This window comes from Phascolarctos cinereus, unplaced genomic scaffold, assembly GCF_003287225.1.
Source record: "Phascolarctos cinereus isolate Bilbo 61053 unplaced genomic scaffold, phaCin_HiC Scaffold_726;HRSCAF=1367, whole genome shotgun sequence".
In the NCBI taxonomy this organism is placed as follows: Eukaryota; Metazoa; Chordata; class Mammalia; order Diprotodontia; family Phascolarctidae; genus Phascolarctos; species Phascolarctos cinereus.
Genome location: NW_027556098.1, coordinates 173,901,099 through 173,928,659, shown reverse-complemented (window position 1 = coordinate 173,928,659; position 27,561 = coordinate 173,901,099). Strand labels below are relative to the sequence as shown.

Below are 27,561 nucleotides of genomic sequence, written 5' to 3'. Positions count from 1 at the left end.
ACATAAGTCATCATATATTTCTCTATAGCCTTCATCATCATGTTTCATGATACGATAATATTCCACTTCATTAAGTTTGCTCAACAGATTCCCCTCCCCTCTTTTCTTTTTTATTAGTTGTTATAAGTGATGGTTCTCTGAAGGAAGGCAGGGAAAGGGAGAGGGATATATTGGGAAATGAAGGTAATGTAAAATCAAAAGATAAAATATAACTTTAAAAATACTAGTTGAATGAGGGAATAGAATTTTAAAATCCTCCGTCCAAAAAGGGAAGACAGCACACCTTTCTGAACACAATGTTTTTATACTTTGACCCCGGGCTAATGCAAAGACTTCCCCTAGACCAAGATACACTATCTTTGTAGGTAATCTTTCTTAGCACTCAAGAAGAGCACCTGAGAACCTAGCAAGGCCTACTAGCAGCTAACTTTGCACCCAGGCACACATAAGAACCAAATGAGGCCTATAAATGGTTCACAGCTGAATTCTAAGTTGGCTGGGCTGTCTAGATCAGAGGTAAAAACCTCTGTTGCCTCTGAGGTATTGAGGTTCTATTAAAATTGGCATTGGATGGACTGGTGAGTGGCTAAACAAACTGTGGTACATAAATGTAATGGAATTATTACTCTGCTATAAGACTCGAGAAATAGGATGAATACAAAGACGAATAGATTTACACAAACTGATCCAAAGTGAAGTAAACAGAGCCAGGAAGACAACATACATGATTACCAAAACAATTTTAATAGAAAGAATAACAATCACAAAATAACTGAAAATGAATGCTGAAAAATTTTAAAGCAAGCTTGGCTCAAAGAAGAAAGATGAGAAAACATCTCTTTCTATACCTTTGTACTGACTAGGGCCCATGTGTTTAGAAGACTGCATAAAATGTCAGATATTTTTCCCATTTATTGATGAATTTTGCTAAATTTTTTCTTTTTTTAAAAAATCTTTGTTATAAGGGATTTCTATCTGGGAGGGAGAAGAGTGAGATACAGGAAGAAAATCTGAGTGAGGTAAAAACAAAAGATATTAATAAAATATGTATTAAAAATAAAATAATAAATCTGAATGGAAGAGTTAAAGAAGAAAAACAAATACTATGAAGACTATTCATTGTCAGAATACCTTTTTCAAACTTCCTATTCTACTTTTCCTTCTGCTGAGACCCAAGTTTAAAGCTTTGTTTTCTTAACTTTCTAGAGACCTTAATTTTCACTTTTGAAAACTGGAACAAAAATCTGTTCTCAATTTATTTTCCCATTAAACATGAATAGGGGCAAAGGGTCACTGAGATTAATAAATGGTATGACTGAATTGAGAAGTATATCTATATCTATATCTATATCTATCTCAGAGTGTGTGTGTGTGTGTGTGTGTGTGTGTGTGTGTGTGTGTGTGTGTGTGTATGGCCATAAAGTCAATGGACACTTGTTTAGCGCCTCTTGTGCACCAGACACTGTGTTAAACGCTGAGAATAAAAAGAAAGGCAAAAGATTGTCCCTGCTTTCAACGAGCTTACAGTCTAGTGAAGAAGCCACTTAACAGTCTGATGGAGTTGGACAGCTGATGGAGTAATACTAGAATGAAACATTATTGGACATGACCAATATGAGAATTTGTTTTGCTTCATTATACTTGTTACAAGGGTTTTGTTTTTCTTTCCTCTCCCCTCATGGGGTAGGGATTGGGAGGTGGAGTAAAATAGATTTTTTTGGTTGAGAAAAATCAATTAAAAAAAAAAAGAATTGGACAACCTCTAAATTCTGTCCCAGCTGTAAAACTATGAACTTCTTATGGATGGATGGGGGTGGGGGGGTGGGGGGTGGGAGGTGGTTGGGGGGAAATATATATTTTTGTTCATTGAAAAAAAAATTTTTTAAAGAAAAAAATTGCATAACCTTTAATTTTCGTCCCAGCTACAAAACTATGAACTTATGGATCATCACAAGGGTCATGGAAGGGGTTCTCCTGCTAAAAACTTACCTCTTCATTTTCTCGAAGGGGGGCCAGTCTCCGCCCTTTCTTCATCCTTTCGGCACTTAGCAATGCCCTGAGGCAGGGCTACCTGCTGGTAGGTGAAGTCCAGTCAAGAAGCATTTATTATCTCTTACTATGTGAGCATCAGGAAGATCCTGGTTCAAATCCCAGCTCGGGCACTAAGGAGGTATGACTGAGAGCAAGTCCCCTTCCTCCCTCCCCGACCATATCCCCTGTAAAACGAGGACACCAACCTCAGTTTCCCCTTCTGTGAAATAAGAGTACGCCTCCCCGGGGGGCCGTGAGGGTCAGAGGTGGGAGGATTATGTAAAGTGCTGGCAGTGAGTCTAGGTGCGCTTTTCTCGTTTATTCTTATTCTAGCAGCGGGCACGGTCTGAGAGCGAGTTTTCTTACGGTCCCATCCTGGCAGCGGGCATTTAGCGGCTGGGGGCGGGGGCCGGCGCTGGCCGCTCGCCCGCTCCGCCGCCGCGGCTCCCCGTCCTGCCCGCAGGACGCGCCCCCTCGCTTCGCCGGCTCGCCTCACAGGCCGCTCAGCCGCCCCAGGGTGCGCGGGTGGGGGATGGGGAGCTGGCACCTCCGGGCTGGAAGCAGGGAGGGTAGCAGCTCGGCCGCCCAGGAGCGGGGGTGCCTCCCTCCGGCCACAAGCAGGCGGCCCCGCCACCGGGAAGCATCAGGTCGGTGGTCGTCCCAATTCTCAGCCCCGCGCTCTCGCCCGGGGAGGGGGCCGAGCGGGCCCTCGCGCCCGCCCTGCCTGCCCCGGCGCCCCTTTTGGGGGACGCGCTCCGTGCTCCCTGACGCCCCTCAGCTAGGGGCCCCGAGCCCACCTGGCAGCCCTACGTCCCGGCCCCGGAGCCCCGGCCCGCCGAGGTGGGGGCGCCTGCCCCCCGGGTTTTTCTCCTCAGCGAGGACTCGGGCCCCGGTAGATGGGGCGGCGGAGAAGGCGGCCCCGGCCCCGGGCTCGGCTCGAGCTCTCGCCATCTTGAGGGGAGGAGGAGCCGCGGCCGCCGCCATGCGGGGAGGCAGGGAAAGAGGGAGGGCGGCAGCGAGCGAGCGAGGGAGGGGGCGCGGCGGCGGAGTTGGCTCGGCCCGGTCGGCGGCTTCGGCGGCGCCATGAGAGCGGGGAGCGGCGGAGGTAGGCCGGGCGCAGCCGGGACGCCGGGAGGGCTGGCTGGCGGGCGCGCCGGGGCGGAGCGCGGCGCGGCGGCCCGAGGGGACATGGCTGAGGGGGCCCCGGTAGCCCTGGGGCTGGACTGGGCCGGGCCGGGCCGGGCCGGGGAGGGCAGGGCCGGGGGACGGGCGGGCGGAGGGTTTCGGGGAGGAAGGAGCCGCCGCCATCTTGGGAGCTTCGAGTCAACAATAAAGGAGCCGGGGAGCCGGGCGGCGGCGGCCTCGGCGCCGTGACACAGGCCCCAGCCGCGGTCAGTGGGGTGAGGCGCCGGGCTTGGCCGCTGGCAAGGTGCCGGGGCTGCGGGAAGCGGGCCGGGCCCATCAGGGGAGGGGGCGCTCTGGGGCGGAGGCCGGAGGCCTGCCTGCCCGGGGCCTCGGGGCCAGCGTAGCAGGCGGCGGGGGCTGTGAGGGGCAGAATCCAGAGGCGAGGGCCGACAGGGTCCTGGGACCGGGGGCCGAGGAGGGCGAGGAGCGGGCCCGCGCCGCTGACAGCTTTATAGGGACTGGGGGATGTGGGGGCCGCGGGGCTGGGGGACGTGGCGCCCCCCTCCTGGGAAGGCGGGGGGGGGCAGACTGCGGCTCACCGTGGACTGACCCCTCTCAACCCTCCCCCAGTGCGTGGACAGTCGGGGGTGCTGGACTGCCCCCAGTAGGTTGAGGGGGAAGGGGCTTGCTCGGGCCGGGGGGTGACTCTTTGGGGCCCCGAGGGGGAGGGGGAATCCCCATTGTTTCCCGCTGGCTGAGCTGGCGGGGCCGCGGCGGCTCCGCCAGTGTTGCGCAGATCCCATTGCAGGGCCCCAGCCTCTTTTGTTTTTAAGGCCAAAGGAAGCGGCTTTGGGATGGAAAATAACCAAGAAATTACCAACACACTGTGTGGGGGGGTCCCCAAAAGTCGCTGTGCACTTTTCCCTTCGACTTATTCCTCTCTTAATTTTCTTGTCCATTCTTCCAGAACCACCTCCCTCTGAATTAAAGCCCCCACCCCAACTCTCCTCCTGAGCTTTTAAGGGAAACTGCGCTGCGGTAGCAAACAAAAGCTCATGGTGGTAAGGAGTTTTGGGGTGTGAAACTGTCATTTGCGAGCTCTAATCTAGGAAACGCTGTAATTAACTTAGCCAGGGGAGCTTCCTTACTTGTCTGCGTTTCAATCTTATTTTTGAACATGCAGGCATAAAACTTTGAGACGGAAATTGGGCTGCTAAGGAAAAGGGTAGGAGGAATATTATTTTCTCCTGTGAAACTGCCATGTAGGTTCTTTCTCTATTAAAAGTGGTGTAGTTGTTCCAAGGTCCCAAATGGGTGGCATAGTTCGACTGTAAGGAGAAATGTGCAAGTGTGAGCTGGAATGTCACATTATTAACAGCAACAACGTTACTATTTACATAGGGTTGCCCTTTTCATCCTCTCTGCACTTTGCTAACATTAATTAATCCTCACAATCTCCTTGTGTGAAGGAGGTGGTAATGTTGGTCATCATAGTATATAAACCTGTCAAAACAGGAAGCTGTTTGTTGCAAAAATGGTATCAAAATTGAGTGGCTCTCAACCACGGTCTGCTTAGGTTACCACAGCCAGAGAGGGGGTTTAAATTTTTCTTTTCAGTTTATTTTAGCAAAATTTTGACTTTTTTATGAGCAAACCAGTGTTCAATAAAAACTACATAGCGTTCCCTTTAGAAGATGAGTTTTAGAGTCAGGGGACATTTTTCTAATGTTTCATTGTACTATCAGAATTTCAGAAACTGTCTTGAATATATAAATCATCTTTGTTTTTTATTACACATTCCTTTTGTTTGTATAAAATGTAGTAAAGCAATGAACCTTTGTATTTCTTGTTGGACCAAACATCATCTACTGTATTTTTTAAAAGTACAAATGACTTAGCCTTTTTGATAGTTAATCTTAGTTTTAGGGTGGTAGTATAGTCTGGATTAACAATTTGACTTTTTTTCTGACAAATTTTTAAAGTTTACATGCTTAGTATTTCATAGAACAACAATTTGGTTGTATTTGTAAAAGTGAAGTACTTTTGTGTGTTGTGTGCCTTTTGTTTAATATGTGCAGTCTAAATTAGGATATGGCACTTTTAAAATGTAAAGCTTTCTTTAAATTAAGATTTAAATTACTTAGCTATCTTTTGAGTTTTCTGATCAGTTTCCAAGAAAAAGTCTACATTTTAAGTTTTTAAGAGATAGTGCAGACATTCCAATCGACATTTGGCTTCCTCTGGTACTACTTAAAAGGACAACTCCCTAAAAAAGAAATTCCTCTTCGTAAAGTAGGAATCTTAAGTGGCAGATAAAATTCATATGGACATAAAAAAATTTTTTTTGCAAGATATTATCCGAATGAAACCTGAAACTTATTTAGCTTTTCAAGACCCAGTTAGTTTGTTACCTGAAGTAGAACACAAAACAAATGAATTGTCCAGCCATGTTGGTTGATAAGCTTCCATCATGTAACTCTTGTTAGAATGTAATTTGGAGTTGCAAAATAGTTTTTAGATAAAATTAATGCTGATTCAATCACTGGTTTCTTAATAATCACTAATAATAGCACTTATATAGTGCTTCAGGGTTTGCAAAGTACTTTGCAGATATTCTCACTTTATCTTACAGCAACCCCAGGGAGGTAGGTGCTTTTTATTATCCCTATTTTACTGATGAGGAAATTGAGACAGAGGTTAAGTGACTTCCCCAGGGTCACACAGTAACATTTGAACCTGGATTTTCCTGACTTCAGGTCTAGTCCTCTATCCCTGTGAGTTTAATTTGTAAGAGACTTGAATTTGACATCTGCTTGTTCTACCTGTGTGTTACTTTGGTTTGGGGACAGTATGTTGTCTTTACAACTGTTTTCTTTGCCGTGGTTGAAGGTTAGATCTAAACATAAGTTTATAGTGGCTTTTTAAATGGTAAAGACGGTAGAAATCTTGGTTTAGGAGGATTTGATTTAGAGGTTTAGAGTTTGATTTAAGGAAAAAAGCCTACTGTTACTTAATTCCAAATAATTGATAATTTTTTTTTCTTTATTTCAGATTGAAGTGATTAAATTCAGATATAACTAAATTTTGTTAGAGGGCTTTTTTAAAAAAAGTTGTTTCAGTGCATCAGAGCAAGTTACTACTGCTTTACCGTTCAGAGACTTACAGGTGCTTGCCTGCATTGCAATAAAGGACTCATATATTGAGCAAGACTTATATTTATCTCTTCATTTTGGAGAGTCTAATAAACTGTTATTACAGTTTCTCTACTGACTTTCAAAAGTTTTGAAGTCTAAAAGAGACACCTTTACAAATAACAAAGCATGAGCACGGCCAGAACAGAGAACCCTGTTATAATGGGTCTATCCAGTCAAAATGGGCAGCTGAGGGGCCCTGTGAAGCCCAGTGGTGGCCCTGGAGGAGGGGGCACACAAACACAGCAACAGATGAACCAGCTGAAAAATACCAACACAATCAATAATGGCACTCAACAGCAAGCACAGAGTATGACCACCACTATTAAGTAAGTATTAATATTAAAGCTTTAAAAGTCATAGATGCTCTTTTATGTTGTTATTTTGATGTTAATTTGTTTTGTGTATGTTGGGTTTTCTTTTTTGTGATTAAATACTTCTAGCTACAAATGGAGGGCAAAGGAAAGATAAGTCCACCCACAAATACTCACCTCTTCCCACCCCCACCCCCCATGCAATAAATGTATACATTTCTGCTATGGTTAAGCTGGGTTTATTAAGTAATGAAGCATAGGCACAGATACCAGAGTTGTTTGCTATGATATCAATATATTTAAAACAACCAAAACATACAATTTCTGACTTTCATAAATAAAGCAAATTGGAACAGAAGGTTAGAAGTAGGACAATGAGTTCCTTTACCAGATATCATTGAGACTACTGTGCTCTAGTCTTGGTTTTTCCAGTGTAACTTTTTGTTTAGCCCTGTGACTCTTCTTTATTTCAGTTTATGCATCAAAACTAATAATTATTTCAGGTTTTTTATTTTGAAGTCACAAATGTGTATGGTTGCCTATGACCTATAGACATCATCACATAATTTCAGTTAATAAATTTTTTTGTTGTTTTTCATTTCAACATCCCTTTAAAAAAATAATTTTTATTGATAAGTTGTTTTAACATAGCCTGAATTTCCCTCTATAGCTTATCCCTCCTCAGCTATTCCTAATGATTCCCTCCCCTTTTTTTTTTAACAAAAAGGAAAAGAATCATTTGACAAAATAAGCAGTGTTCTACACCCAAGGATTCCCCTTTTTCTCACCCCTACTCTTCTTCCCTCTTCTCCCCCCCCTTCTCTGCAAAAGAGCAAGAGGGAAGTGTTTTCTCATATCTCTTCTTTGGGGCCTAGCTCATTCTTTGTGATTTTGCAACGTTAGTTTCTGATTGTTTTGTGACAATTTTTTTTTCTTTTTTTGGCAAGGCAGTTGGGGTTAAGTGACTTGCCCAGAGTCACACAGCTAGTAAGAGTCGAGTGTCATGGTCTGAAACCACATTTGAACTCAGGACCTCCTAACTCAAGGGCAGGTGCTCTACCCACTGTGCCACCTAGCTGCCCCAACAATTGTTTTTTCCATTATAGCCTTGCACTGTGTGTGTGTGTGTGTGTGTGTGTGTGTGTGTGTGTGTGTGTGTGTGTGTGTGTGTGTGTTTTGCTCTGCTTCATTTTTCATCAGTGCATGTAAATCTTTCCATGCTTCTCTTCATCATCCCTTCTTGCACATACAAATAAGCAAGGACAGAAAGTAAGCCATGAGTAATTGAGGATTTTGAACTCAGGAAAAAAAGAGTGGATTTCAAACATTCCCAATTCTCTTTGTTGGCAAGTTAGGTGGTGTAGTGGACAGAGCCTGGGATCTGGATTCAGACTTGAGTTCAAATCCAGCCTCAGACACTCAGTAGCTATGTGAACTGGGCAAGTCATTATGCCTGCCTCAGTTTACTCATCTGCAGAACGGGGGTAAATAATAGCACCTACCCTCAAGGGTTGTGCGGATCATTGAGATATTTGTAAACAGGCTTTTCGACTCTTAAAAAGTACTGTATAAATGCTATCAAGCTCCAAATACTAGAGACTCTTTTAAAGACAAAAATATAGGTGATGTTTGCCATTTAAAGGACATATTTTAGTGAAAGTAGTATTTCAAATTATTTAAGGTTTTTCTCTGATACTTCATCTAAGTGACCCTTTTTTGTAGAGACAATGTGGTAGAGTGGATAGGGTGCTGGACTTGGTATCAGAAAAGCTTGATTTTTAAATCCCCACCTTGATACTTATTAGCTTTGTGCCATGAACAAGTCATATCACTTCTCTGAATCTCAGTTTCCTCATCTGTAAAATGGAAATATCTGTCGTAACTACTGAAGGATATTTTAAAGTACTTTAGTATCAATTTTTATTATGATTATTGTTGGAAAGCTATAGCAACAGAATTCAAGCCATAGCTCATCTTGCTAAGCTTGTTAGGCATCCAAGAACAGACCAAGGCTAGATTGTAATATGAAGAGGCCTATCACTTTGAGCCCAGCCACTGATTGCAGTGTGCATGGGTGTAGGGAGGACCCACGCCAGTCAAATCACAGATTCTTAAAAGTATTGAAATAATGACTCTCAATCTGATGAAGACTGTGACATAAGACTATGAAATTAAGATCAAGAATCTTTAACCCAACATTTGGTTTCTTCTACTGTTGTAATTGGATTCATCTCACAGAAGTTTTTTTTTTTTCAGATAAAACTTTGGTATACATTACTTGATATTTGTTCTATAGGGTCCTGTTCTTCCTGTTGCTTCAGAAGCATTTTCAGAGGTATGGTGACCCTTTAGAAAGTTAATATTACATAAGCTTATAATCTATAAAAAATTGAAAGTTCCTTCCAAAGTCAGTCACTTATAGAGAATCATCTAGTCGAAAGGAAATTTTAGGTGAACTTGTATTCTTTTACTTTTTCAGAATTAGTAATATAAATTTATTTTGCTCCCAGTGTGCTTCTTAGGGGGTGGGATAGATTATCAAAAGCAGAGGCTGGTAAGTTTCTAATGCTTCTCTGCAAAACTCTATTAGAAATATCTGTGTGTTGATATACACATACACATATATTTTAGGTGTACAAAGTCTTTGAAAATATATAATTAACAATAGCTTACATTACTGTAGCACTTAACAAAATGTTTTCCTAACAATAACCTTGTAAGATAAGTAGTTTAAGTAGTAATATCCCTGTGTTACAGATGAGGAAATTCATTCTGCCCCTTAGAACTTGCCACTTAACTAGCTGTTCACTAGACAAGTGGGACCTTAGTTCAAATCTGGCCTCAGATACATAACACTAGCCGTGTGACCCCATTGCCTAGCCAAAAAACAAACAAACAAAAGAAAAATGGGGCAGCTAGGTGGCGAAGTGGATAGAGCACCAGCCTTGAAGCCTGGAGGACCTGAGTTCAAATTTGGCCTCGGACCAAACACTTGACACGTACTAACTGTGTGACCCTGGGCAAGTCACTTAACCGCAATTGCCTTTTAAAAAAAAAAAGACAAGTGGGACCTAGAACTTAGGTCTACTGATTCCAAGTTCACTGTTCTTTCTGTTCTGCTATTCTGACTAAACTTTGACCAAGTTTTCTAAAAGAAAAAAGATTCTCTGAATGAAGTAAATAATTGATAGATTTGAGTATCATAGCTTCTGTGATTTTACTCCTTCTAGAGTAAGTTGTTTCTATCTAAATTATTTTAATTCCTTCAAGTCTCATTTCTTCCATGAAGTCTTCCCAGATGACTAGCATCATTTGTCCTCCTTCTGAATTCTTTCTGTACTTGCTGTCTGTGCTACCTTTTTGACACTTGATCTTGTGTAATTTTATTTAAATGGTTTATGTGTTTTGCTTTTCCCAGGTTGTAAATTCCTTGTGAAGATAATTACGTTCTGTTTCTTTTTTATCACAACCACAATGCTTTAAATGGCGCTATGGGTACAGTAGATGTATAAGGATTTATTGAATTGTATCATATGATCTTAGTGTCCTGTCCACACTATTTAATTTGGAATCTTTTCTCAGAATCTGTGGGGTTACTGGTTGGAGTGAACATTTTGTGAACAACCTTAGATTAGCATAAAAAAATAGAAATTGGGATGCATGTGTTAACAGTCATTTTGGTCATTCAGTATTAAAGTATGTGTTATCTTTTTTATAAAGAGTAGCAGAGAGATCATAATTGCAGTGAATTGAAGTAAGCAAAGCAACATCCTTATAAATAGGACTTGCATAAAAATATTATTGGTTGTAGGCATCTCTCTTAAGATTGTATTTTCCCTCTCTGATCCCCCCTCCCATATTTGTAAGCAACTTGAGGAAATTAAAGGGAATGCTATCTTCCTTTTTCAATGTGATTGATGGATTGCATTCTTTTTCATTAGTGGAGCATTTTTCTCAATTTGCTTAGCTCTTTGGTATTGCTGAACAACCGAGTAATAATCTTGTTCCTAACACCTACCAAGGGGGGTGGAAAAGGGGGATTAATGTAATTGTTTAAAGTTTATTTATGAAATAAATTGTTATTCTATAATATGCTGCTGAATAGTATTATTACAAAGACATTTCTAGTTCTTAAATTTCTTTTGTTTTCTCTTTAGACCTGGTGATGACTGGAAAAAGACTTTAAAACTCCCTCCAAAGGATTTGAGAATCAAAACTTCGGTGAGTTTCTTTTGAAACACAGGTAGAAAAGTGGTAAGAATAGTTGAGGTATTACAAACTTATCTTAAAGTAAATCAGCTGTGTAATTTGGGGGAGCACTTTGAGATTTGGGATAGAGGCAGGGAAGACTTGATACAATCAAAATTGATGAGTAGGCTCATAGATTTGGAGCTGGAAAAGATGTTAGAAATCATTTAGTCCAGTTCCTCTCATTTTGTAGATGATGAAATAATTGACACCCAGAAAGATTAAGTGACTTGCCTATAATCACATCTTTGATTGCAAGAATTTGTTAATTTATCTGAGTGAGATTTAACTTCTTTGGGAATGCTGTACATGTTGATTACTTAATAATAATACTACTACCTGAAATAACGTATTTTTGGTACTGGGTACAGTGCCATCGGATGATAGTTTAAAATTATTTTTTGAAAGGCTTACTTTATAAACTTCAGGGATAGTTGGGTTGATAAGTTGGTATAGAGGTAGTCTGTTTGGATTTATGTTAGAAATGTAGAAGACTAAGGGCTCTCAGTCTAGATTTACATTAAATAGTAGTTGTAACTCTTTGGTAGCTTGCATGAACTTGGTTTATTCTCCTTGGCTAGGATGTGACCTCCACAAAAGGAAATGAGTTTGAAGATTACTGTTTGAAACGGGAGTTACTGATGGGAATTTTTGAAATGGGCTGGGAAAAACCATCTCCTATTCAGGTATGTTTGAAAACATTAATATCCTGCCTTCTTCTTACCTGCACTCCCTGTGTATTTTTTAGATTTCTTAGACTTACCTGTTAGGACGACACATAAAGATTTTTTAAAATTCTGGTGATAAAAGTTAGGGAAGATGGAGTTAGTTTCTTTCTATTAATTCTGTACTAGAGTCAGTCAGATGACTTAAGATCACCTGTGCTTCCAAGTTTGATCAGGCACAGAATACCTACCAATATTCCTAGCCATAGAAACTATAAGAAGGTGATCACAAAATTGGATGTAGAAAGGTGACTAAAGGTCACGTAGGCCATTCCACATTTAACTGATAATCTCAATTAAGTGATAATTCAGCCTCTGCTGGAAGATCTCCATTGAGAGAGAAAACTACTACCGCCTGCGCTTTAGCATGGCACTGATTATTAGGAAATTTTTTCCTCACAGTAAACCTAACTCTTAGCCTATCTATAATTTCCACCCATTGCTTTTAGTTCTGCCTTCTAGGGACAAGCAAAAGTAAGACTAATCCCTCTTCCATGTGACAACATTTCAAATGCTTGAAGATAATACCTTGCCCTATTAATTCTTCTATTCTTCAGGTAAACTACCCAAGTTCTTTCAGTTGACCCTCTTGTGGCATAATCTTGAGGCTCTTCAACCATCCTGATTGCTTTTCTCTGGACATACTCTAGTTTGTCATTCGTGAAGTATTGTATCTAGAACTGAATATTATACTCCAAATGTAATCTGACCAGGGCAAAGTATAGTAGGGCTGTTCTAATCCTTGATACTGTGTCTCATATGTCTTCAATATCCCATTAGCTTTTTTGGCTGCCAAATCATAGTGTTGAGTATTACTGAGCTTATAGTACACAAAGCCCCAGATTTTTTTCAGTCATGATTCCCGACATTTTTATCTGTGAAAGTTAATTTCTTGAACCCAGATGTAAGACTTTGCATTTATTCTTATTGAATGTCATGTTAATAGACTTGGGTCAATATTCCAGTCTTTTGAGATCTTTCGCGATATTGCTTCTTACAGCCTGTTTCCTGTCCCTCTTAGCTTTGTGTCATCTGTAAATTGGATAAGTATGCCATCTATGGCTTTATCCAAGTCATTGGGGAAAAAAAAAAGTTAAATAACACAGGGCCAAGAACAGTTTCCTGGGGCCATTCCATTAAAAGATTCACTTCCAAGTTGATATCTAACCATTAATGATGACTCTTTTAATCCAGTCATTCAACCAGTTCTGAATCTGTTTAACTGCACACTTGGGATATTAGCCCATATCCTTATGTCTTGTCCACCAGGGATGACACAAGAGACTTAGTCAAATACTTTGCTCAAATCTCAGTGAACTAAGTCTACAGCATTCCTCTGAGCTACCAAAATAATAACCCTTTTAAAAAAAGGAAGGTTAGTCTAGTATGACCTGTTCTGGATGAACCCATGTTTGCTTTACATCCCCTTTTTCCTTTTCTAGGTACATGCTTTAGAATATTGCCAAGAACCTACATTAAGCTCACTGATTTTTAGTTTTTAGACTATATTTCCTTCCCTTTTTTTGAAAATTGGACAAGGTTTGCCCTTCTCCAGGTCTGTAGCACCTTTTCATATTCTGGACAATATTTGAGAGATTACTAACAGTGGCTCAGTAATTATATTTTCCAATTTTTTCATACCATGGTTTGGAATTCTTCTAGGCCTGTTGACTGAAACTGCATGCCTATTTTGAATTTCAGCTTATTAGCCACTTCTGTTTTGTCTTTTCCAAACATTATTTTTCTTGGTAGAGAAAACAAGCAAGAGTTAAGGAATTTTCCTGCCTTTCTGTTGTCTATTATCGCCCTACCTCCTGAGCTTTCCTTTTCCGAAGCAGTGGTCCTTTCACTTCTTTGTGTGGCATCTTTTTCCCAGTATAACTTTGTGAAAATATGATTTTGTTTTTCTTAGCATTCCTAGCCACTGTTTATCACATTCTGAGTTTAAGTATTCCTCACACTACTCTTACAAGAGTGCTTCACTTCTTTATTAGCCTTCCATTACCTACCTTTTAAAAATACAAATTTAGCTCAGGTGTGTGCACTCTGTAGTCCCTTTTGCTGGGGAGACTGAGGTTAGTGAATTGTTTGAGTTTGGGAGTTCTGGACTACATATTAAGTCTTACACCAATATGGTGAGCTCCCAAGGATGGAAGGCCACCACGCTACCTAAAGAGGGGTAAACCAACTCAGATGAGAAGAGTAGAGCAGATTAAAGGTTCTGTGCTGGATGAAGTCAGTATGGGGATTGGGCCCATGGGTGGTCTCTTTACTTTTAGCTCAGGTAAGTTAGGAAGATACTCCATCTTATCTAGATATCTAGCTCTAGATACAGAGGGTGTGTGTGTGTGCGTGTGCGTGCATGTGTGCGTATACATTATATGTATATATGAGACCTAGTCTCATCTGTATATCTAGATGTAGATCTTTGTTGATGCTGTCATATATTTAGATGTAGATCTAAATATATACATATTAAAGCAATTTAAAGGATATATAGAACAAGAGATCTAGATATATTGATGAGACTAGGTCTCAAAGATATGTGTGTTTTGATGTTTTTAGTCATGTCCAACTCTTCATGACCCCATTTAGGGTTTTCTTGGCAAAGATACTGGAGTGGTTTGCCATTTCCTTTTCCAGTTAATTTTGCCGATGAGGAAACTGAGGCAAACAGGGTAAGTGACTTGCCCAGGTTCACACAGGTAGTGTCTAAAGCTGGATTTGAACTCAGGTCTTCCTGACTCCAGGCCTGGTGCTCTATCTACTGTACCACCTAGCTGCCCCATAAATACATTTTTAGCATCATAGGGTTTAAAGATAGAAGTTACTTTGTTGTTTAGTCATTTTCAGTCATGTTTGGCTCTTCATGACCCCTTTTTGGGGGTTTTCTTGGCAAAGATATAAGAGTGGTTTGCCATTTCCTTCTCCAACTTGTTTTACAAATGAGGAAACTGAGGCACATTGGGTTAAGTAACTTGCCAAGGCTCACACAGCAAGTTTCTGAGGCCTAATTTGAACTCAGGCCTTCCTGGCTCCAGGCCTAATTTTCTTTATCTGCTGCACCACCTAGCTGCTCTGTATGATATATTGGTGGGGGAGATGTATCTTTGCTTGTGTATTTATACAGAGAGATCATTGAGTTCTTTGTGTAGCCATATCACTCTCTTTAGACATTTCCCCCTCCCCCTCGACTCTCCAAACTGCTCTCTACCTTTCCACTGCAAGTGGGGCTGACACCTCCTCCTTCAGTTCTCTTCTTTTTATGGGTTGTCTTCCTCTGTTACAGTATAAGTTCCTCTAGGAGAAGTACTTTGTTTTTGCTTGTTTTTGTATTCCCAGTTCTTAGCATAGTGCTTGGCACATAACAAGTGCTTAATAAATGCTTTATTTATCTTTTCATTTTCATCAAAACTGGTTTTTTCTTTTTGATTCTTCAAAATTTTATTCTTAAGGATTTTCACTTCTAGGCTGACTTCCTTTGTAAAATATTAGTCACGTGGATCCTAACCTACCTTTTCCTGATACAAGGCAACATATAACAAGGGACTTGAGTTGATTGGAAAGACTTCTAGTTGGTGGTAACACTTTACCTGGATCTTGAAGGATAGATAATTCAGGAGGAAGGTAGAGCATTCTCAATAGAGTGAACAAAGGAGTGAGTGTGGGGCTAAAAAAATAATAACAAATTGATCTGATGACTAGAATAGAGGCTGTTATTGGAAATTAACAGAAGTCTGATCATGTCATTCACACACTCAACTCCAATGGCTTCATGCTCTGTTTGGCATCCACAGCCTTTTGTAACCTATTCCCGTCCTACCTTTCCAGTTTTCTTATACCCTACTGTCTAATACATACTCTTCCATCCAGTGACTCTGGCCTTTTGACTTTTTCCTCAGAACAAGACACTCCAGCTCTTGGTTTTAGGCATTTTTTTCTGGCCATCTGCCATACCTGGAATGCTTTCCCTACTCTGCTGTAGCTACTGACCTCCCTGGCTTCCTTTGAGTACCAACAAAAATCCCACCTCTTACAGAAAGCTTTCCCTAACCCCTCTTAATTCGAGTGCCTTTCCTCTGTTAATAATTTCCTATTTATCTTATGTATAGCTTGCTTTGTATACAGTTTGGCTGCATGTTGTGTCCCCGTCCCCCCCATTAGACTGTAAGCTCCTTGAGGGCAGGGACTGTCTTTTGCCTCTTTTTGTATTTCCAGTGCTTAGCACAGTGCCTGGCACATAGTGGGCGCTTAATAAAATGTTTATTGATTGTTGATTGATATCAGTCCATTAATCACCACTTTGATTTGGGTGTGGTTTTTATCTACACTGTGGATATACTTAACTGTGGATATTTCTCAAGGCTCAGTCCTAGGCTTTCCTCTCTGTCCTCTTTGTCCTCTCAAACTTGATGAGCTCATCAGCTCTGGTGGATTCAGAGCTCTAGGCTGTGCATTATTGGACATTTTGAACTGAATGTACTTAAGAAACTAAACATGTCCAAAACTGAACTCTAAAGCTTTCTTCCCAGATCCACCCCTCTTCTGAACTTCCCAATTTCAAAGACGTCAGCATCCTTCCAATCAATCACTGAGGTTTGCAACCTCAGTGTCATCTTTGATTCCTTATTCTCATTCACCCCGAATATATCCGCTCAGTTGCCGGATCTTGTCTTTTTTTTTTCTGCATTTCTTCTCATCCACCACCTTCTATCCAGTCACACAGCCACTGTACTTATTACTGTTCACCTGAACTATTAGACTAGACTCCTCTTTGATATCTCGGCTTCAAGTCTTTCCTCCTAAATCATCCTCCACACAGCTGCCAGAGTGATTTTCCTTAAGTGAAGGATTAACCATGTCACATGTCCCTCTTGCTTAATAAACTACAGTGACTCCTTTTTGCCTTTAGGAGCACATAGAAACCTCTCTGTTTGACATTTAAAGCTCTTCACACCTTACACATCACTCTCCTCCATGTACCCTGTACTCTTGCCACAGTTGCTACTCTTTACACTCCATCTCCTGTCTCTGAGCCTTTCCGCTGGCTGTCTTCCATGGTTGGAGTATGTATTCATTTCTCAAATCTCTCTCTCTTGGAATCCTTTGCTTTCTTCTGTACTTCTTCAATACCACCTTTTGAAAAAGGCCTTTTCCTGGTCCCTCTAGCTACTAGTACCTTTTCCTCTGAGGTTACATTTATATTCTTTCTACTCTGTAAGTATCTTGCGTGTGTTTATGTATGGTATGTTACTCTCTGTTAGAATGTAAGTCCCTCAAGAGCAACAACTAGGTAAACATTTTCTTTGTATCCCCAGCACTTAGCATAGCATCTGTCAAATTCTAAGTCCTTAATAAATGCTTATTGATTAATTGGACTGTCCTATTAACCAGCATACTAGAAAAGAAGTTTGTCAGATATTTTAAGTCAGGATGTCTATAACATTTGTCTCATCTATCAGTTGATTCTTTTAAGTGCTCACAAACTCTTTAATAATCTAATCTAAACTTGCATTTGGGTAGTCCCACTTTATGTTCTGTCATCTGTTGGTAGCGTTTAATGGTTTGGTAACTGTTATGGATGTTCTTCCCTATGCTGGACACTGGGGGCAAGATAAAAATAAGCAAGACTCAGTCCCTGACTGTCTGGCCTTTACCATTTAATCATTGCGGTTATGCAAGTAAGTACAAAGTGGAAAGAAAGGGCTTGAGAAAAGTGCTCTCCCCATATTAAATACTTAGTAAGTGTTTAGTAAATGGTTGTTGAGCTGTACAGTTAAAGGGCTAAGCAGATCGAAGGAAGGAAAAATAATTTTTTGCCTTGAGGGGAGAGAATCAGGGATCACTTAATGAAGGGATCTTGTAAGAGCATGCCTCTGGAATCCCTTTTCCCTACACCAATCTCCCATTTGCTGTTTCCTAACAGGTATTGGACATTTCCTCTCAGTAAGACACTGACACCCTACAGTTTCCTTGTATATAAAATAGTAATAGTAATTCTTGTATTACCTAGCTCAAGGGGCTATTGTGGGGAAAGTGTTAACGTTTTAATAAAGCTATAGAAATGATTTGACATTATTATAACAAAGTTAGTGTAAGCATTATTATCCCCTTTTTACAGATGAGAAAACTGAGGCTCAGAGAGGTTAAATGAGTTGAGTACACTAGTCATGTAACTAGTAAGTAGTACATATGGGACATGAACCCAGATTTTCTAACTCCTAGGTGCAATACTTTTCCTCTATGTCATATATTGCCTTCCTATTGGAAGTCAGTATAGAGCCATTAAAGGGTTTGAAGCAGATAAAATTTCAGAATCAAAACTATCCATAGGGAATATTGATCACATGCGCTGTCATGTAGTCTTCATGCCTCATTTTAAGGATGAGGAAATTGAGACCCAAGGAAATTTGGTAGTTTGCTCAGTCACATAACTTTGAATTCTTTAGGAATTTAGCACTAAGAAAGGTGAAGGATCAATAGCTTAGGTTCAAGACATTTAAGAGTTGAACTATGTGCTGGCATCAGGAAAAAAAATCTCTAAATCTTATCTCTTTCCCCCTTGGGATTTTGTCTTCTATGAATCTGTTCTACCCAGGCAGCTATAGACTTAGTAGTTCTCGGTACTATCTATTCCATGTTGCCCTGCAGTTTTGACAGAATAGCACACAACAACCCAATGAAAACAGCAGGCAGACTGCAACTATATGCTCACTCCCTCTTCTCCCCCCCTCCCCAATTTCTCCACACCCAGAACAAAACTGGGGCTCTTAGAAACAGATAACTCTTGAGATAGAACAAATCTCAAGTCAGACAGCCTAATAGAATGGATTTTACTGGTCTTTTGTCAGTGTCAGAAAGATACTTGTGGCTTTACACTTTAGTGAAGAGAAAGAAGACACCATTCTCAGATTTTGAGTTAGCTTAGTAGAGAAAGTCCTTTTTAAAGCCAAGGGCTCTAATTCATACTCAGGAGACCTTTTCTTTGTCATGTCTATTAGTATGAAAATTATCCTTAGGCTGACATGCCTTTTCCCCACTAATATATTGGAAGAGCTCATGGCACATTTAAACAGTGAACTGAATCATGTAATGTGCTATGCTTCATAAACAGATATTATAGGACTAATCATCATCACCATTAAGACATGTGTTTGAGGTTATTTGGTAAAAGTTGCTAGGAAAAAAATTATAGATATTTGCCATTTTTGTCAAGAAGAAGGTAAGAAGATGGAAATTTTGGTGAAATTTGAAAATTTTCCAAATTTTACAAATCTAAAGTCACTTTGTTTAGGTATATAAAAATGTATTTTTAATAGTTTGGTTTGCTCATAGAATAAGTAAGTGAAGGCATGCATTGAGTTCTTGTGAATCCAAATTTCTGCTTTTTTTCCCCATGAGTCTTAGTAATCAGAGTGTGCTGAGTCTTGTTTCTAATCCTTGCATAATAAATAGATATCACTTTGAATGTTTATTTCATTCCTAGACTTTTGAGGCTCTACATAGGAGAGCAGGAATGTATTCATCAAAGTCTAGATTAAAAACTACTGGACACCCACAAGAAAAAAAAAGATTGTGTCTTGTGAAAATAGTAGTGCCCCCTAGAGGCAGAATTGGGTCTTGCTTTTTCATTGAAGAGTTCTGCTACTACTGGTAATGGTTGTCTAGAGATTTTAAGATCATGAAACGACCAACAGCTTTGTATAAAGAAATTCCTATGATATATTTTAAATGAATAATTTTAGGGAAGTAGAGTCTGAGTAGCAATATATGAATAACTTTACTTTATTCATCATTCTTTTTTAAAAAAACTATATAATATTTTTTAAATGTCACTTTTTAGGGATGGAAATGTCCTTAGAAGAAGTTGTGCCCTACCTCCCCATCCCCGTGCCTAAACTTGATGTTCCATACTTCTCCCCTTTCTACTTCTTTTTGCAGTGGTAATAGGTTGCACTGAATTTTTTCCTTGGAGATGTGCCCTCTCTGACCAAGGCACGAGTGCCTAAAATGCCTGTTTACACATTCACATATATTTAGCTATAAATTAGCTTTTCTCAGTGCAAAGCAAAAAAATCCACACAGCTACCAAACTAGAGCCTGGAGCTTCATTCATACTATTCTCTAATGAACTGAGCCAATTAATTTTACTGTGTAAAGTGTGAAAGTTGTTCTCTCCGTCCCAGTAATGTGACCATTATAGATGTGTGCTGCAACAACTATGGAGCAGTTGCACAGGATTATTAAATAAAAGTTTTGAATAAGAAGTAAAGAAGCAAACTGTCTGAGATTGAATGTAGGGAGGCAGAGTGTAATTATTGTACTCCAGAATACTGGCCTAGGAATCTCAGAATTGGAAAAGGATCTTATAATCCATCTAATCCAATTTATATACAAACAGTAACACTTACCTCTACAGCATCCCCCAGTGAGTGGTTGTCTAGGCTTTTACTCAAAGATCTATAATGATGGCCATTACCTCTGAATCTTCTCTGCAGCTTCCAATCATTTGCCCTTTGAGGCTAAGCAGGATCACAAGACCTGGGCTCTAGCTCTGGCTCTGCTGCTTTTTTTTTTTTTGCCAAGTTGTATCTTTTTGAATCTTGAATTTCCTCCCCTGTAAAATGAGGGGGTTGAACTGTGGATGATCTTTATGGTCTCTTCCAAATAGAATATTCCAAGTCTCCTTTAATTGGCATTCAATAAAGGTATTAGGTATTACACAAAGTAATTTTATTTATTTATTTATTTGTTTATTTAGGCAGTTGGGGTTAAGTGACTTGCCCAGGGTCACACAGCTAGTAAGTGTTAAGTGTTTTGGTCTGAGGCCAGATTTGAACTCAGGTCCTCCTAACTTCAGGGCCGGTGCTCTATCCACCGTGCCACTTAGCTGCCCTACACAAAGTAATTTTATTGGCTTAAGTTTGGTTGCTACATGAACTGTGCATTGTGAAAAGCTATTTTATGGCCAAATACAAGATACTTATCTGGATAGTCATCTTAACATGTTATGCCATTGGGGTGGGGTTGGGTCATGGAGAACCTCAGGGAAGACCCTGTGAGAACGTTTGAAGTTTCATTGGTTGGGCCCTTGTCTAATGCTGTTCAGGATAACCAATATTTGTTGCTAAAGACTTTGTAAGTCTTTGAGCTAATAACTATAATGATAGTGACTTACTTGGTCACCAGAGCACCCATCCCTTGAGTGTTTCCTACTGATGTATCTGATCTTCACATATTTTATGTATTTGTGTGCAGTGTCAGACACGTGAAAGTGAACTACATCCATGACTAAATATGAATCATAAGCTTTCAGTAGACTAGAGCGAAATAGGCTCAAATGCTGCTTTAACGTAATTTTGCGTTGTCTTGTCTATTTTTTAGGAGGAGAGCATTCCCATTGCTTTATCTGGTAGGGATATCTTAGCTAGGGCTAAAAATGGAACTGGCAAGAGCGGTGCCTACCTCATTCCCTTACTTGAACGGCTAGACCTGAAGAAGGACAATATACAAGGTCAGTTGGAGAGAAAGTTTCCTATGGGAACATCAGAGAGCCCCACTATAGAAATTATGGAAGTTTTTTTTCCCATACTATCTAGGTAATGTGAAAAGCAATTGTGATTTGTATAGAGTTTGGTTAAAAAAATTTTTTAAATTCACAGCTTTTTCAGGTAAGACACATTGGTAAATAAGGGAAGGCAATCTGATAAGCTGAGTAAATAAAGCGTTTTAAAAAATTAGCCTTAAACTTGTCGTTCTAATTGGCTTCCTTAGAATTACTTATCTCCCTTTGTTCATGCCAAGCAATATTATCCTGCATGTTTATAAAATGCAAAAATTTGGCTATTTAAGTGTTTTGAAGATGCTAATAATTATAGTCCCTTAATGGTCAAGGGAGCCACTAGTCTAGAACAGAGGAGTAAGAGAGTGACTCCTCCTCCCAGGTCCTTCTCTACCATGGAAAGCTACATAAAGAGAAGCTAAGAAAATTTGGGAGAAACCTTGATCAAAGAGTTCTCTGAGTATTCTTAACCTACAGTTAGCAAGTTTCTATAAATAAAAGAATTTAATTTTTCCTTCCTTTTCTATAGTTTTATTGCTCCTTGGAATAGTTTAGAAACCCCACAGCTTTGAGTCCTTGAGTGGGGGTTAGATACCATTAAGAGACCACATGATAGAAGAGGAAAAAGTACTGGACTAATACTCAGAAGACCTGGGTTCTAGCTCTGATTCAGCCACTCATTAGTTTTATTACCTTAAGTAAGTCACTTAATCTCAGTTTCCATATCTCTAAATTCAAGGAAGTAGTACTTGCTCCTGTCTGCCTGCCTTGAAGATCAAATAAGATAATAAAACACTTAAACTGTAAAGTACTAAATGTTATATGATGGTGTCAGCTAGAAAAGAAATGGAAGATATTAATTCCTGACCTATGTAGTACCATTTCAGGAAGTTCATAGTAAATATGTGATAGTAATAACAGGAAAAATTGAGTCCTGAATGGTTGACACTTTCTTGGGTTGGGATGGGGTTGCAAATTTTGAGGAACAGTACATTTATATCATATAGACTAGTTATATGGCTATATTTCTATTAACATATAGAAGGTACTAATAGTTTCTGAGATGTTCATGCTAAGGTTTAATTCATTCTTTTGTTAGGTCTAAGAATTCAAGTTCTGAAGGACAATTTTCTTATAGCTCCTTTAATCCTTTTGAGGTAGTAATTTGTCGTAGAAGGTAATGTACGATTTTTGTCTATTTTTTCTTTATCTCTGCCAGCAATGGTGATTGTTCCTACTAGAGAACTAGCCCTACAGGTCAGTCAAATCTGCATCCAGGTCAGCAAACACATGGGAGGGGCCAAAGTGATGGCAACCACAGGAGGAACCAACTTACGTGATGACATAATGAGGCTTGATGACACAGGTAGGAAATTATAATAGAATAAGGTGGTAATATCTTTTCAGTGTTGGCAGAAACCTTCTCCCTTTCAGATATTCTTTTGCTTTCTGTCTGTCAAAAGAAGAGTTTATGGGATAAGCTGATGGGATTGGTCATGTTTTATGTATGACATTATCTAGCATTATTGTGATTGTAGATTCCTCAATGAACAAATTTCCTGGAACAGTTTCTATAAGCAAAGTTTGTTTGGGCTTAGGATTAGAGGAAATCCTCAGAAGTTCTTCAGTGCTAAATTGGAAGCAATGGTGATGCTTCCTCAGGTGTAAGCATTTTGAGGCTAGGCCAAGGCCTGGTTGAGGGCAGGGTTACAGTGCTGTGAACATTCAGGATTAGGGAAAGCATTGCATGACCTATTGCCGTATGTGGCCTCTATCACCATGCAGACATCTTTCTGAAGGCATCTTCTATCTTCATTTCTCCTCCCTCTGAAGGGAGGTAGAAGGTATATTCTTTCAGAAAGTTAGGGAAAGAGAAGTTGTTCCAGTAAGTTGACAGAAATCGACACCTAGAAGGTGATCTCTTCATTAATAGAAGAATTACTTCACTTTGTGTTTGATGAAGACAAAATTTACATAATCAATGATAACATGTATTTTTAAAATTTTTATGCAGTACATGTGGTGATTGCAACCCCTGGAAGAATTCTGGATCTCATCAAGAAAGGAGTAGCAAAGGTTGATCATGTCCAGATGATAGTATTGGATGAGGTAACTTCTCTTATTTGAGAAAAATACTGTTACAGCAACAACAACAATAATAGCTGACATTTATGTAGCTCTTTAAGGTTTATTAAAAAAAACATTTCATTTAATCAATTAATTCATTGTTAACAAACGGAACAATAGTTATGCATATTTCTCTGAGCTGTCACACACCCTCACCTCATCTAAACTAGCCTTATTTTTGGTTGGAAAAAGTCCAGCTTTGTTTATTTTTTAACAGGAATGTTTAGTATTATTTTTAGTTTAGTATTGTTATTTGCCTAGCAATCCAATAAGGTTGAGAGGAATCCTTGTCCTATAAAGTGACCTCTTCATTAATAAAGTAGTTATTACTACATTATGGCCAGACAATTGTTGGTCACTTTTTACCACTTCTTCCAATGAGGTGTTTATGATTAATTCAGCAAGCACAGTTATCTTTCTCAAAAGGGTGACCTTGAGTTCAAGAATTTTTCCTGTTGTGTTTGATATTAAGAATATTAGGATATTAGGAATAATAGTATATAGAGCTTGTACTCAGGAACTAGGAGAATTGTAAAGATGTTCCATGGCTACCTGGATGTTGCTTCATATTAATCAAGTCTAGGGATTGCTAAGGGTTTTTTGTTTTTTAAATTTTCTTTGACTATTTCTGTTACAGGCAGATAAGTTGCTGTCACAGGATTTTGTTCAGATAATGGAAGACATTATTCTCACGCTACCTAAAAACAGGCAGATTTTACTATATTCAGCCACTTTCCCTCTTAGTGTTCAGAAGTTCATGGTGAGTATAAGTTGGTTTAATTGGAAGTATTACTGTACTGAATATCCATTGGCCTATGGGGAGGCTTTTTTCTTTCTCCTTACCAGTGAGACATTATCTTTTCATTTATTCTTTGTACCTTATCTGTACGTGATATTCATTATTTTTCACATCTGAGGCTGTCTTCTTGGTTAATTTAGTATGTTCAGTGAATAAGATTTTCTTGCTTCTAGGCAGCTAGAATAATTGACAAAAATTTTTAGTTTTTATTTTGTCTTTGGCATCTTATAGACATAGTGAGACACATTGCACAGTAAATCCCATACGTAAGGTAGCTGGAAAGAAGATAAGAATAGTTAACACTTTTGTGTCTCCATCTTTAAAATGTTCCTTCCTTTTTGGCATGTACTCTTGAGCTGATGAGTTGTCTTTTTTTCAGTTTCTGCTAGAGATTTATTAGTCTTTACAGTTTGTTGTTGTTGTTCAGTCATTTCAGTTGTGACCCCATTTGGGTCAGAGATAACTGGAGTGGTTTGCCATTTACTTCTCCAGCTCATTATACAGATAAGGAAAGTGAAACAAACAGGGCTAAGTAAGTGACTTGCTTAGAGTCACACAGCTAGTAAGTGTCTAAGGCTGGATTTCTTTGCCACCTAGCTACCCCTTAGGATTGTCCTTCAGTTTATAAACAGGACCATTTTTGATTTGTTGACAGTGATTATCCTTGCTATAAAGATCGTGGTGATACCTAATGAGGTTTGGGTTTTTTTTTTAATCTTGTAATAGATACGGCTTTATGTTGATTGTTTATGCTCTGCTTTTATTAGTTCCATTGTGAGACTCCTCTATTTTCTTCTTAGAATTCCCATTTGCAAAAACCTTATGAGATTAACCTGATGGAGGAGCTAACTCTGAAGGGAGTAACCCAGTACTACGCATATGTAACTGAGCGCCAGAAAGTACACTGCCTCAACACACTTTTTTCAAGGGTAAGAAATAAGCTTCAACTGCTAAACATCATAATTTACTAAATTCTAACAACAAAATGTAGATGATTTGTATCAACAGGCAACCATTTTTCACACACCTTCACTGTATCAAATTCCCTAGCTTTTCTGGTTTCTGTTGTAAAGGTGCAGTTTCAGTTACTTATCTGAACTTGATTACAATGTTGCTTAATGAGTCTAAGCACTTTGTAACTTGAGTCTAAAACAAAATGGCTTTATCTCACCTCAGACCCAGTAGTTTCATTTGTGGCAGTTATGAAAGTCAATCTGATACTAAGATAAAATTCTGAAAGGAAATGTGAATTTTTCTTTGATTTAAGTTCTTTTCTGCCCACTATAAAGTGAAGGAAAAAAAAAACACCCACACACCTGTTTAGAATTATTGCACTCTCATGCATTCTGTAGAGGCAAGTTTTAGATAATGTGCAATGGAAAGGTTTCCTGTTTGCCGATCAAGAACTCAAAGCTCTAGCAAATTGAATGAAGATTTTTGCCATTCTTGTCAATGTCTCTTTCCTATGCTTAGCTCCAGATAAACCAGTCAATAATTTTCTGCAACTCCTCTCAACGTGTTGAACTATTAGCTAAGAAGATTTCCCAACTGGGCTATTCTTGCTTCTACATTCATGCTAAGATGAGGCAGGTGAGTGTGAAGCTATATAACACTGAAGCTCACAGTAGTTATTTCTTAAATAGTTATGTGATTTTATTGTAACTCTGTAATTGTTATATTATTTTGGGACATTTTTATTTTCTACTTTAATGGACTCACTAGGGGTTTTTTTCCTCCTTCTATATTCCCTCCTAGGTCAGTTGGTAATGTGTTTTCCCATTTTTTCCTTCCAGAACCTTTACAAAAAGGATCCAATTTGGACTTCCCTAAGTTTTTCTCTGTAACATAGCAATTAGACTTTTAGATTGCAATTCTTTTGTTCACTACAACATTCTGAAAGTTCAGATGGTGAAATTTTTCCCACTTTGTACAGTTCCTGTGTGCAAACTGCAATCAAGTACTCAAAAAGAGATCTAAACCTCTTTTGGCTTTTGGAAAAATGTCCACATTACCAGTCACATTTCAGTTGGGCATGAGTCAAGCATTAGAAACTCTCACTGGAAATGCATATCTTAATTTGGAAGCATAATTTTCAGAATGGGAAGATGGTCCAGAAACAATCCATAAGGATAACATGCCTTTGAGCATTGCTTTGTTGTACAAGAACTGGAAATGTCATTAAAATACACTTAACTCTGCGGAAAGCAGCTCTCCATAGGGTCGTAGATTTCAAGCTGCTAGAGAACATAAAGGCCATCTGTTCTTCAAGGTAGAGATGAGGAGACTGCTGCTTAGAGAGATTAAGTAATTGGCCTAATACTACCCACTTAGTGAATAGCAGAGCTCAGATTTGAACTCATGACCTCTGACTCTAAATTCTAGCACTCTTTCCACCATAGCACACTTTCTCACATCTATAAACTTATTTTAATTCACTGAATGCAAGTGGGAACGTAAGCATTTAAAACTGAAAATGATGAATGTGAGATTTTAATGGTGACATTGATTCTTCCATATACTCTACATTCATATTAAGGGATTATACCAATACTGAGTAGCCAGCAAGAATAGTGTATTAAGTGTTTAATAAATGCTTAACTGAATCGAGAGTAGCATTATGGAGTAGTGGATAGAAAGCTGGTCTTGGAGCAGGAACCTAAGTTCAAGTCCTGCCTCTGACACATACTGGCTTTGTGGCCTGGCTAAGTCACTTTACCTCTCACTGCTGAGGGCCACTTTGTAGTTTGGGGAGAAGGTGACAGCCTGCATTAGTAGGGGGAGTTTCCTTATTTTGAAATTCCTCATACTAATGAAATAACAGATCCAGTCCCTGTCCTCTTCCTATTGGATTGAATGGCTAAGATTTAGAATTTTTAGCCTTTAGATAAAAAGAGTGACTAAATTAACTTAGAAAAATCACATATTTGGTTATGTTTTATTTTAAAAATTTTTTTAGGATTTGAAAAAAATTTTAAAAGGAACCTAAAGTAAAACTTTGTATGAAAATCAAATAGTTTTCAGAGTTGAAAACAAAAAGTTTAGTTAAAAATAGTTACTTATTTCTAAGACAGAATACTCTAAACCTATTTGCTTGGACTTTTATTATTTTGTCTTTTGCTTTAGTATTTGTAATGTTACTTATTATGATTCTCTTGTGCAGAAGAGCTATGAGTAGGAAGTAATGGGGGAGAATTCTGTACCTTATGTGGTTTCTTTTTTTTTTTTTTAAACAAATTGGCTCTATTTGTGTTTTTAGGAACACCGAAATCGTGTATTCCATGATTTCCGAAATGGCTTATGCCGTAATCTTGTTTGCACTGGTAAGAATTTTGTACTTCCCTTGCTCTTTATTTCCCCTGTTCTGCTTTGAGTTGTTTTCACTCTCTTTGTCCCTTTCCCTCTCACCACCAGAAAAATAACTAATTTTGTGAGGTCAAAT

The 27,561-nt window shown here is 39.2% G+C and overlaps 1 protein-coding gene across 4 annotated transcripts in view; it reads left to right on the top strand.

Annotated features, from left to right (window-relative positions):
- Positions 1 to 2,543: 2,543 nt before the first annotated feature.
- Positions 2,544 to 27,561, top strand: part of DDX6 (DEAD-box helicase 6) — a 39,575-nt gene continuing 14,557 nt past the window's right edge. Inside the window, exons 1-11 of one of the 4 annotated variants that reach the window (XM_020984799.2) lie at positions 2,544 to 2,678; positions 6,208 to 6,676; positions 10,819 to 10,882; positions 11,491 to 11,595; positions 21,019 to 21,148; positions 22,416 to 22,562; positions 23,211 to 23,305; positions 23,961 to 24,083; positions 24,923 to 25,051; positions 25,596 to 25,712; positions 27,379 to 27,442. In XM_020984799.2, coding sequence (XP_020840458.1) covers positions 6,477 to 6,676; positions 10,819 to 10,882; positions 11,491 to 11,595; positions 21,019 to 21,148; positions 22,416 to 22,562; positions 23,211 to 23,305; positions 23,961 to 24,083; positions 24,923 to 25,051; positions 25,596 to 25,712; positions 27,379 to 27,442 — 1,174 coding nt within the window. In that variant the 5' untranslated portion in view covers positions 2,544 to 2,678; positions 6,208 to 6,476. Of the gene's footprint in view, positions 2,679 to 3,035; positions 3,137 to 3,320; positions 3,432 to 6,207; positions 6,677 to 10,818; positions 10,883 to 11,490; positions 11,596 to 21,018; positions 21,149 to 22,415; positions 22,563 to 23,210; positions 23,306 to 23,960; positions 24,084 to 24,922; positions 25,052 to 25,595; positions 25,713 to 27,378; positions 27,443 to 27,561 lie in introns of those variants that run through there. The other 3 variants (XM_020984800.2, XM_020984801.2, XM_078146882.1) reach the window with 3 other exon arrangements.